The 16,681-nt window shown below is 42.0% G+C and overlaps 1 protein-coding gene across 5 annotated transcripts in view; it reads left to right on the forward strand.

Moving 5' to 3' along the window:
• AXDND1 (axonemal dynein light chain domain containing 1) overlaps positions 1-16,681 on the forward strand; it is a 48,331-nt gene that overhangs the window by 3,638 nt on the left and 28,012 nt on the right. For all 5 annotated transcript variants that reach the window (XM_053391274.1, XM_053391278.1, XM_053391276.1 and 2 more), the window contains 5 exons: positions 10,253-10,373; positions 11,076-11,161; positions 11,805-11,861; positions 11,955-12,063; positions 14,295-14,416. In XM_053391274.1, coding sequence (XP_053247249.1) covers positions 10,253-10,373; positions 11,076-11,161; positions 11,805-11,861; positions 11,955-12,063; positions 14,295-14,416 — 495 coding nt within the window. The remainder of the gene's footprint in view (positions 1-10,252; positions 10,374-11,075; positions 11,162-11,804; positions 11,862-11,954; positions 12,064-14,294; positions 14,417-16,681) is intronic.

A 16,681-nucleotide genomic window follows, 5' to 3' on the forward strand; every position in this document is an offset into this window, starting at 1 on the left:
ACCTTAGAGCAGCTTTTGCTAACTTGTCACCCTCCTGATGTCGTTGGATGCAACCCCTATCAGGCCCAGCCAGTTCTCCTGGTGATCAGGGATGATGGGAGTGGTACTCCAAAACGTAGGAGGGTACCCGGCTGGGGAAGACTGGCCTAGAGTCTGCACTTCGGCCTCTTTCCTCATGCTGCTGCCTGCACCCACAGAGCCAAACCGTTCCAGGCACGGGAGGCTGTGTATGTTGCTCAGCATTCAGCAAGCTGGCTCTGTTTCTTTCTCTTTTTTTTATAAGATTTTTATTAAGATTTTTACATTACAAAAAAAGGAAAAAAAAGAAAGAAAAAATACAGAATAAAAATTGTTAAAAAACCATCAATCTTTCCATCACATTATTTTTCATTTACTTGTTTCTCGGACCTCCTCATACCTCTCTTTTTTGTATTCCAATTCAATTTATTAGCTCAGCAATTTGTTTCCCTCTTTATTCTACCCAAATCTTTATTCTTAAATTGTTGTGATCTTAAAATTTTACTTTTATAAACCCATTTTTTCATATTCTTTTAACCCGTTACAGCTAGAAACCACTTAATTTCAATCCAACATTATTCTAAAATTCATTAATTTTACAGTGTCTCTGTAAATAATCTTTAAATTTCTTCCAGTCTTCTTCCACTGACTCCTCCTCCTGGTCTCAGATCCTGCCGGTCATTTCCGCTAATTCCATATAATCCATCACCTTCATCTGCCATTCTTCCAGAGTGGGTAGATCTTGTGTCTTCCAATATTTTGCGATAAGTATTCTTGCTGCTGTTGTGGCATACATAAAGAAAGTTCTGTCCTTCTTTAACACCGATTGGTCAACTATGCCCAGAAGAAAGGCCTCTGGTTTCTTCAAGAAGGTATATTTAAATACCTTTTTCAATTCATTATATATCGTCTCCCAGAAAGCCTTAATCCTTGGGCACGTCCACCAAAGGTGAAAGAATGTGCCTTCATTTTCTTTACATTTCCAACATTTATTATCGGGCAAATGATAAATTTTTGCAAGCTTGACCGGGGTCATGTACCACCTATAAATCATTTTCATAATATTCTCTCTTAAGGCATTACATGCCGTAAATTTCATACCGGTGTTCCACAACTGTTCCCAGTCAGCGAACATAATATTATGTCCAACATCTTGTGCCCATTTTATCATAGCAGATTTAACCGTTTCATCCTGAGTATTCCATTTCAACAGCAAGTTATACATCCTTGACAAATTCTTAATTTTGGGTTCTAGCAGTTCTGTTTCTAATTTTGATTTGTCCACCTGGAAGCCAATTTTCTTGTCCAGATTATATGCCTCCATTAGGAGGCATTATATGCCTCCATTAGGAGGCGGGCAGGTGTGGAGGATTCCCTGGTCCTGAATGGGGTAACTGTGCCCCTGAAGGACCAGGTGCGCAGCCTGGGAGTCATTTTGGACTCACAGCTGTCCATGGAGGCACAGGTCAAATCTGTGTCCAGGGCAGCTGTTTACCAGCTCCATCTGGTACGTAGGCTGAGACCCTATCTGCCTGCGGACTGTCTCGCCAGAGTGGTGCATGCTCTGGTTATCTCCCGCTTGGATTACTGCAATGCGCTCTACGTGGGGCTACCTTTGAAGGTGACTCGGAAACTACAACTAATCCAGAATGCAGCAGCTAGACTGGTGACTGGGGGCGGCCGCCGAGACCATATAACACCGGTCTTGAAAGACCTACATTGGCTCCCAGTACGTTTCCGAGCACAATTCAAAGTGTTGGTGCTGACCTTTAAAGCCCTAAACGGCCTCGGTCCAGTATACCTGAAGGAGCGTCTCCACCCCCATCATTCTGCCCGGACGCTGAGGTCTAGCGCCGAGGGCCTTCTGGCGGTTCCCTCATTGCGAGAAGCAAAGCTACAGGGAACCAGGCAGAGGGCCTTCTCGGTAGTGGCGCCCGCCCTGTGGAACGCCCTCCCATCAGATGTCAAAGCGATAAACATCTACCTGACATTCAGAAGACATCTTAAGGCAGCCCTGTTCAGGGAAGTTTTTAACGTGTGATATTTTACTGTATTTTTGGTTTTTATGGAAGCCACCCAGAGTGGCTGGGGAGGCCCAGCCAGATGGGCGGGGTATAAATAATAAATAATTATTATTATTATTATTATTATTATTATTATTATTATTATTATTATTATTTATCTGATAATAATGGAGCCAATCTCGCACTTTGTTCTTTAGTTTCTCAAAACTCTGCAATTTTAATCTATCTCCATCTTGTTCCAGAATTTCCCAATATTTCGGCCATTTAGCCTCCATATTGAGCTTTTTCTGAGCTTTCGCTTCCATCGGTGACAGCCACCTTGGGGTTTTATTTTCCAATAGATCCTTGTACCTTATCCAAACATTAAACAATGCTTTCCTAACAATATGGTTTTTAAATGCTTTATGCGCTTTGACCTTATCATACCACAGATATGCATGCCATCCAAATACATTATTAAAACCTTCCAAATGCAAAATGTCTGTGTTTTCAAGAAGTAGCCATTCTTTCAACCAGCAGAAAGCTGCTGATTCATAATAAAGTTTAAAGTCTGGCAGGGCAAATCCACCTCTTTCCTTTCCATCCGTTAATATTTTAAATTTTATTCTAGGTTTCTTGCCCTGCCAGACAAATCTTAAAATATCTCTCTGCCACTTCTTGAAACAATCCATCTTGTCCACAATTTGCAATGCCTGAAACAAAAACAGCATTCTCGGCAATACATTCATTTTTATAGCTGCGATACTGCCCAGCAAAGAAAGTTTCAAATTTGACCATATTTCTAGATCTTTTTTCACTTCACCCCAGCATTTTTCATAGTTATCTTTAAATAAGTTCCCATTTTTTGCTGTCATCTTGATCCCCAGGTATTTAACTTTCTTGACCACTGTTAAACCTGTCATATTCTGAAACCTCTCTCTCTCGGTTTGTGTTAAGTTTTTCTCTAAAACCTTGGTTTTTAACTTATTCAGTTTAAACCCAGCGACCTGACCAAATTCTTGAATCAGTTCTAAAACCCTTTTAGTACTAGATTCTGGCTCCTGTAAAGTCAATACTAAGTCATCTGCAAATGCTCTCAGTTTGTACTGTCTAGCTCCAACCTGTATACCTTTAACCAACTGGTCCCTTCTGATCATGTTCAGCAAAACTTCCAGAACCGATATAAAAAGCAATGGGGAAATTGGGCAACCTTGTCGTGTCCCTTTTTCTATTTTAAATTCTTCCATCACCACATTGTTCACAATTAATTTTGCCTTTTGTTCTGAATATATTGCACTTATACCATTTTCAAAACCTTGGCCTACCCCCATACCCTGTAAGTTCTTTTTCATAAAAGTCCAAGAAATATTGTCAAAGGCTTTCTCAGCACCCACAAATATCAAAACTGCCTTCGTGTTTATATTCTCTTGCAATTTCTCTATAATGTTAATTATATTTCTCACATTATCAGAAAGATATCTTCCTGGGAGAAAACCTGCTTGGTCTTTATGTATCTCTTCCACTAACACCTTTTTTAGTCTTTTTGCTAAAATGTCTGCCAAAATTTTATAATCCACATTAAGCAGTGATATGGGACGGTAGTTCTTGAGCTGAGTCTTTTCAGTCTCTGTTTTCGGTACAAGTGTAATATATGCTTCTTTCCACTACTCTGGTGCCATTTTCCCCTGCATTATTTCATTACAGACTTCTTTCAGAGGTTGCACTAACCATTCCTTTAAAGATCTGTAGTATCTAGAAGTCAGTCCATCCGGTCCTGGAGATTTACCCAATTGCATGTTCTGAATGGCACCTTCTATCTCCTGTTCAGTTATTTTATAACTCAACATTAATTTATTTTCTTGAGAGATTTTTTGTAGTCCATTTTTCTTCAAAAATCGGTCTAAGTCAATTTCTCTCTGTGGTCCTTGTGTATATAGTTGTTTAAAATACCTCTGGAAACAATTTCTGATCTCCACTGGGTTCTGTATATTCCTTCCTTCCACTTCTAAATTTATAATTGTATTTTGCTTTTGTCTTTTTTTCATTTGCCAAGCCAACAGTTTCCCACATTTGTTAGCTGACTCAAATGTCTTTTGTCTCATTTGTTTAATTTTCCACTCGATCTCTTGGTTCATCATTTTCATAAGTTGCACTTGGTATAGCTTTATTTCTCTCAAAATCTCCTGCGATTTGGGTTTTACTCTCAATTTTTTTTTACCTTCCTTTATTTTCTCCAAAAATTTTTCCTTCTTCTCATTCTGGATTCTCTTTTTTAATGTATTCTGTTGTATCAAGAACCCTCTCATAACCGCCTTACTAGCGTCCCAGATTACTCTTTTTTCCACATCGGTGTTCATATTTATCTCAAAATAGTCTCTCAAGGTTTTTTGGGCCTTCTTTAAAACTTCTTCATCTCTAAATAGGGTGTCATTCATCCTCCATCTGAAGGAACCAGTTGGTATTAGTTTCATCTCCATCTTGACGGTGTTGTGGTCGGAGCAGGTTTTTTGGCAGATTTCCACTTTCCTAGTCTTTGGTGCCATTCCTCTACATACCCATATTTGGTCAATTCTAGTCCATGTCATTTTGGCTTCAGAAAAGAAGGTTCCCTCCTTAGCCAAGGGGTTCTTTATTCTCCAAATGTCCACTAAATCCAAGTTGTCTGTCATCTCAAAAAAGGTCTTCGGTAGTCTACCATCCTTGGTGACTACCTGTTTTTGTGCCTTGTCCATATATGTAGATACCACTCCGTTCATATCTCCCAGCAGAACTACGTTGTAATCCAAATAGTCCATCAGGATCTCATGCAACTTTTTAAAGAAATCAGATTTCCCCTCATTTGGTGCATAAACGCCTACTATCAAAAAATTTTCTCCCTGTATTTGAATTTCAACTGCCACAAATCTTCCTTGGTCATCTTTGAATATAAATTTCGGTTGCAATCTTTCTTTTGCATAAATCACAACTCCTCTTTTTTTTTTACCTTGTCGGATGAAATAAACTCTTGACCAAGTCTTTTGTTAACCAATAATTTCCTATGTAGCCTTGTTATATGAGTTTCTTATAGACAAATCAGATCCAATTGCTCCTTTTTTAATAAATGAAACACAGATCTCCTTTTCTGAGGGGAGTTCAAACCGTTACAATTCCAACTTAAAAGTTGCAGAGCCGTGATGTAAGTACTATGCTTCTCCTCCAACTGCACCCAGTGCCTGTTCCTGTTCTGTTGGTGGTATCACCTTCTTTAAACGCTCTTTTAATTCAGGAGGGAGATCTGGTATATCTAGAGTTTCACTTACAAGTGTTCTTAACTCTCCTTCGGCTTTCTTCTGCAGGTCTTCTCCGTGGTCTCTCCAAAATTTGGTTTTGTCGTCCTCTGATTTTATCCTTATCTTCTTGCCTTTATAGCTAAAAGACAGGCCTTCAGGGAATTCCCACCTGAAAAAGATTCAGTTACTTCTCAATCGTGCAGCCAAGTCCTTATAATTGGACCTAAGGTCCAGAAGATGTTTCGGAATATCCTTAAATATCTCCACTCTTGATTGATGTATTACCAAAGTCTTCTGAAAGTGCAGACTCAAGATTTTATCTCTCTCCTCTTTTGTTCGGAGGGTGATCAGACAATCTCTTGCTCTATTCTTTTCCCCTCCTTTCCCAAGTCTGAAAGCACTCACTATCTTGAAGCTGTTCTTCTCCAAATCTGGATTCCAAAAGTCTGCAAATTCCTTTGTAAGAAATTCAATCAAATTATCTTTCTCCAATTCAGGAACCGCCCTGACCCTTAAATTTGCTTGTTTTTCCCTCAACTCAATCAAAGAAAGAGTTGATTTGTGTTCTTGTAGTTGTTTATGTATTGGTGGAATCTTCTCTTCTACAACGGTGGCTGTATAGGTTGCAATTTCTTTTGCCTCGTCAGCTGTCTTTCGTATTGAAGTTGATTCCTGTACTAATCTCTGGATGGTCTCAGTGTTAATGTTTACTTTCTGACCCAAACTATTAATGCTTGTAGTATTTTGATTAATACTTGTAGTATTTTGGTCAATTTTATTCGATGTCTCGGCTAGTTGTTTACTTATTTTGTCCAAAGACTCATTTATTTTACTAAGAGCCTGGGCCAAGGCATCATCAGCGGCCATACCTTTAGGCTTAGATTGTGCCAATGGGGTTGTTATTGGCAAGCCAGAGGGACTGGATGTCGAAGCTCTCCTTTGTAGCCCAATGTCTGTACGTAATACTTTTCCAGATCTGGTTGCTTGTTGGGACTCTAACTTGTCTTTCCCATCCGCCATAACCCTCCAGATGAAAGCCAAGGTCAGTCACACACTCAAAGTCAGAGTCAGAGTCTGTCAAGGTCAGTCACACACTCAGAGACAAAGAGACAAAGATTGTTTTGAAATGGAAAATTCCCTTAGTCCAGCTGCAGTTGCAGCAATTTCACAGTTCCTCTAGGGGGACACAGTATCAACAATGGTCAATAATGCTTTTTTAAAGTAACTTATTTTCCCTTTCGTCCAAAGGACAACAGTTCCTTTTTCAGTTTATTTATTGCCTGATACTTTAAAATCAGGAGAAACCAGTCAGTAATATTGTGTCTTAATTGTATCTTCAAGCGCAGAGTTAACTGTTGCAGAAAAAAAGTACTTTCAGCGACAACACACTTCCCAGTACGACATTTTTAACTGTTCGCAGGAGCCGGTCTCGGGGTTTTGAGCAGTGGATTTAGCTGCTCTAGCTCTCTCTTTTTGCAGGGAAATACTGCAAATCCTTTCCCCCCTTCTCCCCTGTGTCAAAAGGGGGGCTAACGCTTGTTTGATGTTCAGATTGTAATCCTTAAAAACGACCTTTAAGGTTTCCGCTTACAAGTTCATTGCTTTACTCCTTTACAAAAAACGGGAGGCAGACTTCCTTTTTGTACCTCTCCGCATTCGGTGCCAAATCTTTTAATTTAATTCCTTTAATTGCCAAATGACCTACTCACGGGTCATTGATCTTGGTGCCAAATTTCAAGGAAGAAGGCAGCGCTCTCCGGCAACGACTTTGCGGCTTCGCTCCACGGAAGAAGCAGACGACTCACAGCACAGCGCCACTTCCCCGCTCCGCTCCGGAGCCCAAAACTGGACTCCTTTGCCGATGGGGGGGGCGCAAAAAGGTGCCCGCCGAGTCCCACGGCCACAGACTTCACCCGCCTGTGGTTTTTAAAGGGTCCCCGCTGCGCCGTAGCGGGAAAGAACCAGTTTCTGTGGAGCCAGTCCCCTCCGAGTTAGAGGGAATCAGCCATTTTCCGATGGCGCCACCCCGGAAGTCCAAGCTGGCTCTGTTTCACACTTGGGTTTAACTTGTGGCGCACTTGGCAAAAGCGGTGGCCACCACTGTTTGAAAACCAGCCCTTTCAAGACCCTCCTTGTCAATACATTGTTCAATTTTAACTCAGGGATAGGGGGAACCATGAAGAAGTTTGCCTTCCGCTGAGAGTAATCCGCTAGAGGGTAGATGTTGGTGGCTGGTAGACCAAAAGTGGCTGGGAGCAGAGGCAAGAAGCAGGAAGGTCTTCTCTCTTTCTTTTTCTGTCATCCCCTTTCTCTTTCTCCACCTCTTCCCATCAAGCAATCTGTTGCTCTTTGAAAAGATCTGAACTGATTGGTTGCAGTGCACTTCCCCCCTCTCTTCCATTGCACTGTCCGTTTTGAGACCACCACCACCATGATTTCCCTCCCCCTTGCCAGAGTTCTCAACTGATCACTTGCAGAGTCTGCTTCCCCCTCCCTCTTCCATCACTCCATCTGGCTCCCTGCCCCATTCATGTCTCTGAATACCAGTCACTGGGGAACAATAACATGAGAGGGCTGCTGTACTCATAACTTGCATGTGGTCTTTCCATTAGCATCTGATTGGCACACCTTTTGGGGTTCATTTCAGGCAGCAAAATGCTTTGGGCCAGCATTGGTAATAGCCAGGGGTTATTGGATAACAAGTAAGGTCCTTCTGGGTCATGTGGCCAGCATGACTAAGCCGCTTCTGGCAAACCAGAGCAGCGCACGGAAACGCCATTTACCTTCCGCCGGAGCAGTACCTATTTATCTACTTGCACTTTGACGTGCTTTCAAACTACTAGGTTGACAGGAGCTGGGACTGAGTAACAGGAGCTCACCATGTTGCGGGGATTTGAACTGCCGACCTTCTGATCGGCAAGCCCTAGGCTCTGTGGTTTAGACCACAGCGCCACCTGCATTCTATTCTATTCGGCCTTGGTCAGATCCCACCTGGAGTACTGTGTCTACAACTTAAGAAGGCTGTTGACAAGCTGGAATGTGTGCAGATGAGAGCAACCAAGATAATCAAGGGTCTGGAAGCCAAGCTTTATGAGGAACAATTGAGGGAGTTGGGTATGTTTAGCCTGGAGAAAAGGAGACTGAGAGGAGATATGATAGCCATCTTCAAATATCTAAAGGGCTGTCACATGGGTAGGACCCGAACCAATGGCTTCAAGTTACAAGAAAGGAGATTCTGACGGTACATCAGAAAGAAGTTATGGACTCTTCCAACTCCACAATTCTATGATTCTGTGTTATATGAGGGTGGCTAACCGTAATCAGAGTACTCAGGGAAAATGGGAAGATTGTAGCTGCAGGAAGGGTTTTGAGGCAGAACACTCTGGCAGAAAGTGGTAGACACACTATTGGGTTGAAATGGCAAAGGACTTGCCTTTGGATCAGATACTTAGTGAATTCTTTTCACCCCTCCCCCAAGACCCGGGAGCGATTGGTGAGAGAGCCTGCGGAAGAGACATAAAGACTTTGACAGCTGTCAAACTAGCTGTCAAAGTTGGGGGAAAAAGGAGAACTTTGTTTCTGCTGTCTTTGCTGGTTATATTCGTTACAATTTGGTAACAAATTGTTAAAAATAAAGAAGAAAAGGCTAACTTGACTTTTGGGTTGGAACTGGAAGATACTAAGAAACCAGAATCCCTCTAGAGGGGGTTTAGGACATTACAAAAATGGCTGTAAGTGGAAAAACACTGGCTGAACTGGAGAGGACTTTTTTTCTCTTGGGAAAGTTGCAGGAACAGAGTGATGTTTTGGCTACAAATGTTACAATACTGAATGGAACAGTAAATAAAGTTACTGAGCCTGGGAGGGACTTGACTCAAGTCTTTGCAGCTGAACAGGAAAGTTTTGCAGTTGAATTAAAATTTTTTGCAGCTGAACAAGAAAAGAAATTTGAGAAATCTGAGAATGTGATGAAAGAGGAACACGATGATTTGAAGGAAAAAGAAGGAGGAGCTATAATGCTACAGATGGTTGAGGAGAGCCAGAGGCCGGTTAAGTTGGATATAAAGGAAAACAAGATCAGGATGATGGAAATTTGGTTTGAATTGAAGAATGGAAAATGGAGAGATCTCCCTATATGGAGATCTGAAGACATATGGAATACAAACCTGGTTAAAGTGGAAACTGGAGCTTTTGGGACATTTGGACTTAAGAGAAGTAAGAAACAAGATCTTGGCTCCATTTTTAAATATGGAGGCCTAGCTGGAAGAAATATGGACCTTATTGGGACAGAGCTCCTTCGAGATTCGGAGTTTAAAATAAAGGACTATCAAAAAAACCGGCAGAGAGGAATTGAGAGAGAGTTGAGAGCCTCGGACGTGAGGTCGCCAGGCTGACTGCAGATGGACTGATGGCCCTTATGTTGGGGTTCGAAACCGGGAAAGGGGGTGGTGGTGCTTTGGGAATCCAAAGGGTGTATAACTATATTCTGTTTTAATTAATTTGGTTTTGCCACTAACATAAAAATGGGGATTTCGGGGAAGGGAATTGGGGCCGACCTTAGAAAAAGATTTTTAAGAATAAGTATTGACGTATAAAGATTGAGGCTTTTAAGTTAAAACTGGTTAATTAAAATGAATTAGAGAAAATAAGGTAAAGTGTGGGGACAAGAATTTGCTGAGCTAAAAATTGGAACTGGAATACAAGAAGGGGAGGTGTGGGGAAGTCAAGGAAATTGGTTATTGAAAGCAAGAAATGTAAACTGTATGAGTTTTTAATTTTTCTTTTTTCTGTTTTTTTCTTTTTTGGTTTTTTTCTTTACTTTTTGAAAATTTTAATAAATATTTTTTTTTTAAAAAAAACAGATACTTAGTGAATTCTTGATAACCAGAAGAGAGGTGGTGGCTGCACAGTGGACCAATTGCACCTTCATAACTGAGTGATAGTTTTCTTTGTGTTTTTAAGGGATGTCTCTTTTCTGTATGACCTCGCTGCTGAGAAAGAGGCAAAGAATCCTCCCCCAACTCCTGTCTCTCACAAAACCTCAACAAATTTGCAGCAGCAGGAACCCACTGCAGCTAAACTTGTGAGTTGAATCTGACTCTGTATCGAGAAACTGTGATAACTTTAAAGACAGGAATCAGCTTTTACACATTCTTTCAGGATGCTGAGAGACAAGATGGACTTTGAGCTGAGCATTGACTAGAGTGTTCTGAATTTTTTTTCCCACCCAGCATAATATTTTAAATCTGGAATGAGCAGTGGGAATTGAAAATAAGGACTTTACCATTTTTTGTGTACCATGGTTTTCTAAGCTTGCTAAATTCACTCCCCAACGCCACAAGGAGTTTGAGATGGCATTTGCCTATTTATTTTGCTTGGCTGAAAAAAAAATCTGTTAGAAAACATTTACCCACTGATTTCAAGGCTGTACATAATAGTCCTGTGCAGTTGTAGCACTTAATCACAGTTTTTCTTAAAGATGGTTAAGCACTTAATCTGAATAATTGCCCCAGCCAGAAGGCAGGCATGCAGATAGGCAGGCAGGCAAATAAACAAGCAGGCAGTTGTAAACCAAGCCGAGGCCTCCAGCAAGGGAAAGCAAGTCTATATATTTATTTCGTGGTGATCCACATAAACACGGTCGTGTGCGAGTGGGATGCACATTAAGTGGAGGTGTGTGTGCCTGTATAAAAACCCAACTCTATATATCCTCTTGGGAGTATGTGGATTCCTTATGTCTCATAGTAGCATATTTTAATACCTTCTCTGTTTGTTCTGTCTTTAGCCAACAGGTATAGCAGACAGTCTTGTTCCAGAGGAATTTCATATTCTAAAGAACAGAGGTGTCCTGCGCTTGGAGTATTATGATGAGTGAGTGTTCCTGCACTTCTTTTAGTTGCTCCTGCGTTGCATCAGTCAGAATTAGATTTTTTAAATAAAAAAATCTCAAACATAGATGTGAACGAGGGAAACTGCAAGCAGATTTGTTTACTATGGATTGATTAACAGAGCCCAGAGGCCAGAAATCTGAATTAGGGCTTGAAAGCGTGACTCAGGGTTGCACTCTTCCCATTGGGCATCTCTGATCTGGCACTTTTCTCCCAGCCTGATTCACTTCTTGTACTGGAGTTAAGACTGGAAGGAAAATAAATTTGAATGACACAAGGTGGGAAAAGAACAAAGACAAACATGGATGCATAATCTCATCTAGCCTAGCCCTTCATTTGGGCCCCATCTTCATGAGAAATATATACCAGATTACCATTCCCCAGCCCCACTTTTTTCCTTACGCAGGTTCATTGTAGTTGTTTTATGTCACCATGAGTCTCATTGTAACAGAGAACTTCTTCAATTAATTCACTTGCCTGCAACAGAGTGGCCCGTCTCTTAGTCTACTGTATTTTTAAATTTACACAATAAAAATAAAATAAATGGTTGAATCCCAGAGTCCAAAGAGATTTTTCAAGTACAGTCGTCTATTGCTGTTAACATCATCATTATCAATCTGTTGCAGTAAATATACAACCCTACTTGAAGACGATGAAAACAGACTGCGGGTTTTCCCATCCATGTGAGTGACACTCTGAATCAAGATGCTTTTGCAGCGCATGCTATAGAAGGTGTTGTGAATCAGAGGCATGTCCCTTTGCTGCTGCCTTGTTAGGAAGCCGTCTGGGAGGCTGGAGGTCCTGCAGCTGATGAAGGTGATGGACACCATGCTGGAAAGGGCTGGAACAAATAATAAGGATGTTGGCGTAACAGGGGTTTCACAGGTAAATAATTCCTGCCAGTCCTGATTCAATCTCATCCTCCTTGATATTGCCCACTTCTAGTTATACTGTACATCATTGCTGGTGAACCTCTAGTTTATGGGCCTCGTTAGGCCTGCCAGACCTCAGAGGCTGTCCCCCAGCCATTTGAGGCAAGCGATGCCCACCTCCCCTAGACCTGACGTCATATATGAGAGTTCAAGCTGCAGCTCTGGCTAAAGGAAGGGGAATTGGCAATGCACTCTTAAGTATGCTACCGATTCTTCCTTTGCATCAAAGTCATCATCGCTTTTTGAACTTGGCACTCTTTTTCATTGCCTTGCCATGACAACGGAAAAAGGTGCCACATTCAAAAAGAACTTACTTTTTGATGCAAAGAAAGAAGCAGGAGTTCACTCTCAGGACACCCCCAATTCTTCCTTTGCATCCCTGGCTTAGATTTAAGTTGCACCTGCAAGGGAGCATTTTTCTACTGCAGAGCTTAAATTAAAGCCAGGCTATGAAGGAAGAATCTGGTGCACTCTTGATTCTTTGCTTTCAAGCAGAATCAGTTGAAAGAATCAGCCATGCACCCCACAAAGTGGTTGATGCTGGGAATAGGTTTAGGGTTCCCACTCTGGCTACACATGCTTACTAGGAACAGTTGACTGGGAGGTTGAAAATCAGCAGGTTGAAAATCGGAGTCGAGTACTCTATTCCTGAACATTTTGTGCCAGTTCTGTCAGAAACAGAGGTTCATGTGGATTCCGAGAAGGCAAAGAATAAAGATTTGCTCCTTCATAACATAATTTATTTAAAGGCAGGGTAGTGCAAAAGCAGGCAGCTGATGTCCCTTCAGTCACTGGGAACGTAATAGCAAGAAATGGGGGCTCCAAGAGCAAGCCGTGGCACATACCATGGCCCTGGTCATTGCGGGCGCTCCAGAGACTTGTGTACTTAGCTTAAATTATTCACATTTTCATTTGATTACCTTTTGTATGTGATGCAGGCCTTCACTGAAGTCCCCAAGACGCAGGGGGACTGCATATGATACATAATGTCATTCTTCTCCTGCATACATTGAACTTACATGCAGCTTGCCAGCATGGTTGACTAACGCCTTTTTCTATTAGCAGTTCTCTAAGGTGTCCAGGTGGGATGCGGGTGGCGCTGTGGTCTAAACCACAGAGCCTAGGGCTTGACGATTGGAAGGTTGGCTGTTCAAATCCCCACGACGGGGTGAGCTCCTGTTGCTCGGTTCCAGCTCCTGCCAACCTAGCAGTTCGAAAGCACGTCAAAGTGCAAGTAGATAAATAGGTACCTCTCCGGTGGGAAGGTAAACGGCGTTTCCGTGCGCTGCTCTGGTTTCGCCAGAAGTGGCTTAGTCATGCTGGACACATGAACCGGAAAAACTGCGGACAAACATCGGCTCCCTCGGCCAGTAAAGTGAGATGAGCGCCGCAACCCCAGAGTCGTTCATGATTGGACTTAACTGTCAGGGGTCCTTTACCCTTTACCTTCAGCTTTTTAAGGTGTCAAGAAATAGTAGCCACTAATGCATTGAGTGCTCATGTCCTGAGGATCCTGATACGATCCATGCTCACCAGTTACTGATTTCTTAACGCTGTTGCTCATCTTGCTCTTCCTGGTTTAAAGCTTTCTGTGTCACTGAAGCAGTCTTGTGTTTCACTGGCCTTGTCCTGGATTCATGTACTATGACACAATATTGCTGTGGAGTTTGGACATAGTTCTTTCGTGACTTACCAGGTGCTTTTTTGCCATTAAGAGGCTTGTTGTTGTGTTGTCAAACTGAAAGAATAAGTGGGAGTAATCTTAGATTATCGGATGGAGAGAATTAATATACTGGAGTACAACATGCAATCTAGTATTTAGGGCAAAGGCAGACATAGCATTTTAAGAATGGCAGGGGAGGTTTGTTAGCACTTTCACTGCCTTGTAAATTCTTTAATAATAAAATATTTAAGATAAGGGACAAACATATATGCAAGCAAACACATTTGTGATTTAAAAATATTATCCACCTGATAAATGAAGAACATGACTGAAGCATTTAACTGACTGGCATTCATTTGTTAATTTAAATAATGTATATGCCTCCTTTCAGTAAAAATACTTTCAAGGTTGTCTAGAAATAAAAGCAATAAAAACCCCCAATGATGACAGTAAAGGCAGTATCAAAGAGCTCATGCTTAGCTCTACAAAAATCACAACTTCTTTCTTGCCTCTTTCCCAAGATGCACAATGTCCTGGAGGTGCTTAAGGTGGAGCAGAACATCTATAACATAGTGTTTCATGAAATCATCCGGCAAGTCAGTGTGGACTGTGCAGAACGGGGAGAGCTCCTTTCCAAGCTCAGGTCAGCGATCTAAGGAGCTCAACACCTTAAAATTAGTCCTGCAAGAAGAGGAGTAGGTGACTGTTCTGGCCTGCACTGCAGGTTTGAGTGTCTGTACAATTATATGATAGCCATGTTCAAATATATAAAAGGATGTCACATAGAGGAGGGAGAAAGGTTGTTTTCTGCTGCTCCAGAGAAGCGGACACGGAGCAATGGATCCAAACTACAAGAAGATTCCACCTAAACATTAGGAAGAACTTCCTGACAGTAAGAGCTGTTCGGCAGTGGAATTTGCTGCCAAGGAGTGTGGTGGAGTCTCCTTCTTTGGAGGTCTTTAAGCAGAGGCTTGACAACCATATGTTAGGAGTGCTTTGATGGTGTTTCCTGCTTGGCAGGGGGTTGGACTCGATGGCCCTTGTGGTCTCTTCCAACTCTATGATTCTATGATTCTATATGCAAGTGCAGAAAAAACACAGCTTGTGGTACTGCACTAGACACAGAAGTCAGCTTTCTGGGAATGTTGCCTTTGATTTGTTTTTTTTTAAACTACTTGCTAGTCCATGTGATGTCACATCCCACATTCTTTATTTCCTCTTTCAAGATGTGCTTGAAAGTGTGCGGGAAATGCCTGGTGAAATGTGAGAGAGCAGAGGTGTCTGAATATGATTCCAGGGGTCAGGAGGCAGGACATCGTTGCCCTGCGTGCCATCTCCATGGGTAGCAGAAGAAGAATTATGAAGCTGCAGCATTTTGCAGCACTGCACAGTCAGCTATCTTTGTCATCTTTCTTTGACACCTTTTAAATATAAAAACCTTCCACCTTGTGCAGAGAGATTTGACTCAAGTTGTCTCTCATGCTCCTCAATAAATGCATTAATAACACTGGTCAACAACAAATTTGTTGTCTGCATTTTTTCAGTTGATTTAGGACGAATCTGATGCACTGAATCCAAAAATCACATTGGTTTTGCTCAATCAGGTCAAGTTTTTGAGCTATGGCCACATGTCGTTTTTTTCCGTTTTTGTTCACATGTACGCTTGTGTGGAGCATTTTAGAAGAAGTTGGTGGGGGTAAAATGCCATGTCGAATAACTGTTTTGATTGGAAATGATTATTTTAATGACAAGAAGTATTCAGGTCCGATAGTTCTGGGTGATTATGTCGAAAAGGGATCAGTTTGAAGTCATAAAACCTCGAAGTCTTCCATAAATTGGTCCAGCAAAGCATCAAGTTGGGGGATCAAAACTAAGTTAATGGGGCAGCCGCCCCACGAAGTGTATAGGAAACTCCACCTGCGCATGCGCCAACTTATGACTTATGACTTATGGGTGGACCAATGGCAAGAGGAGTCTGAACTTTGGAATTCCCATGGTTTGGAGGGAGCCGACAAACCATGTCACTGACTGCTACTTCTGCGCTGTTGATGTGACTGGGATCAACAGAAAGAACTGGAGCAGCTTCAAGTATCCTGATCTTCAATCAGCACTTCGTCCTGTAGCTCATTGTGATAAAATTCCAGTGCCTATCTTCGGAGAACTTCCTGGCATTAGTGACGAAGATGCCTCCAGTGTTGAAGGACATGAAGAAGAAGAAGTGGTTCTTGAAGATGATGCTCCACATCCATTTTCCCAAAAGGAGTTGAATGATCTAGTTCGCGACCTCAGCTTGTCAAAGGACTCTGCCGAACTGTTGGCATCCAGATTGAAGGAAAAAAACCTCCTCTCTGACAGTGCTCGCATCAGCTTCTTCCGCAACAGGCATCAAGAGTACCTCCGTTTTTTCTCGGAAGAGAAGGACTTGGTGTACTGTGCAGATATTGCACAGCTTCTGCTCAAGCTTGGAGTGCCACAGTACGAACCCAAAGATTGGAGACTGTTCATTGACAGCAGCAAGCAATTACTGAAATGTGTTCTGCTACACAACGGCAACCAGTTTGCCTCTATACCCCTGGCTCACTCGAGTACACTGAAGGAGAACTATGAAGCGGTGAAGTATGTGCTGAAGAAAATTGGTTATGATCAGCATAAGTGGTTTATTTGTGTTGACCTGAAGATGCTGAACTTTTTGTTGGGACAACAGTCTGGCTTCACCAAGTACCCATGTTTTCTGTGCATGTGGGATAGTAGGGACCGTGCTCAGCATTACACGAAGAAGGACTGGCCTGTGCGGGAGGAATTGGTGCCTTGCAAAGAAAGGAACATCAACGACCCTCTGGTGGACAGAGACAGAATACTCTTCCCACCGCTGCACATTAAGCTCGGCTTAATCAAGCAGTTCACCAAG

This window comes from Podarcis raffonei, chromosome 6 (genome assembly GCF_027172205.1).
Source record: "Podarcis raffonei isolate rPodRaf1 chromosome 6, rPodRaf1.pri, whole genome shotgun sequence".
NCBI lineage: Eukaryota > Metazoa > Chordata > Lepidosauria > Squamata > Lacertidae > Podarcis > Podarcis raffonei.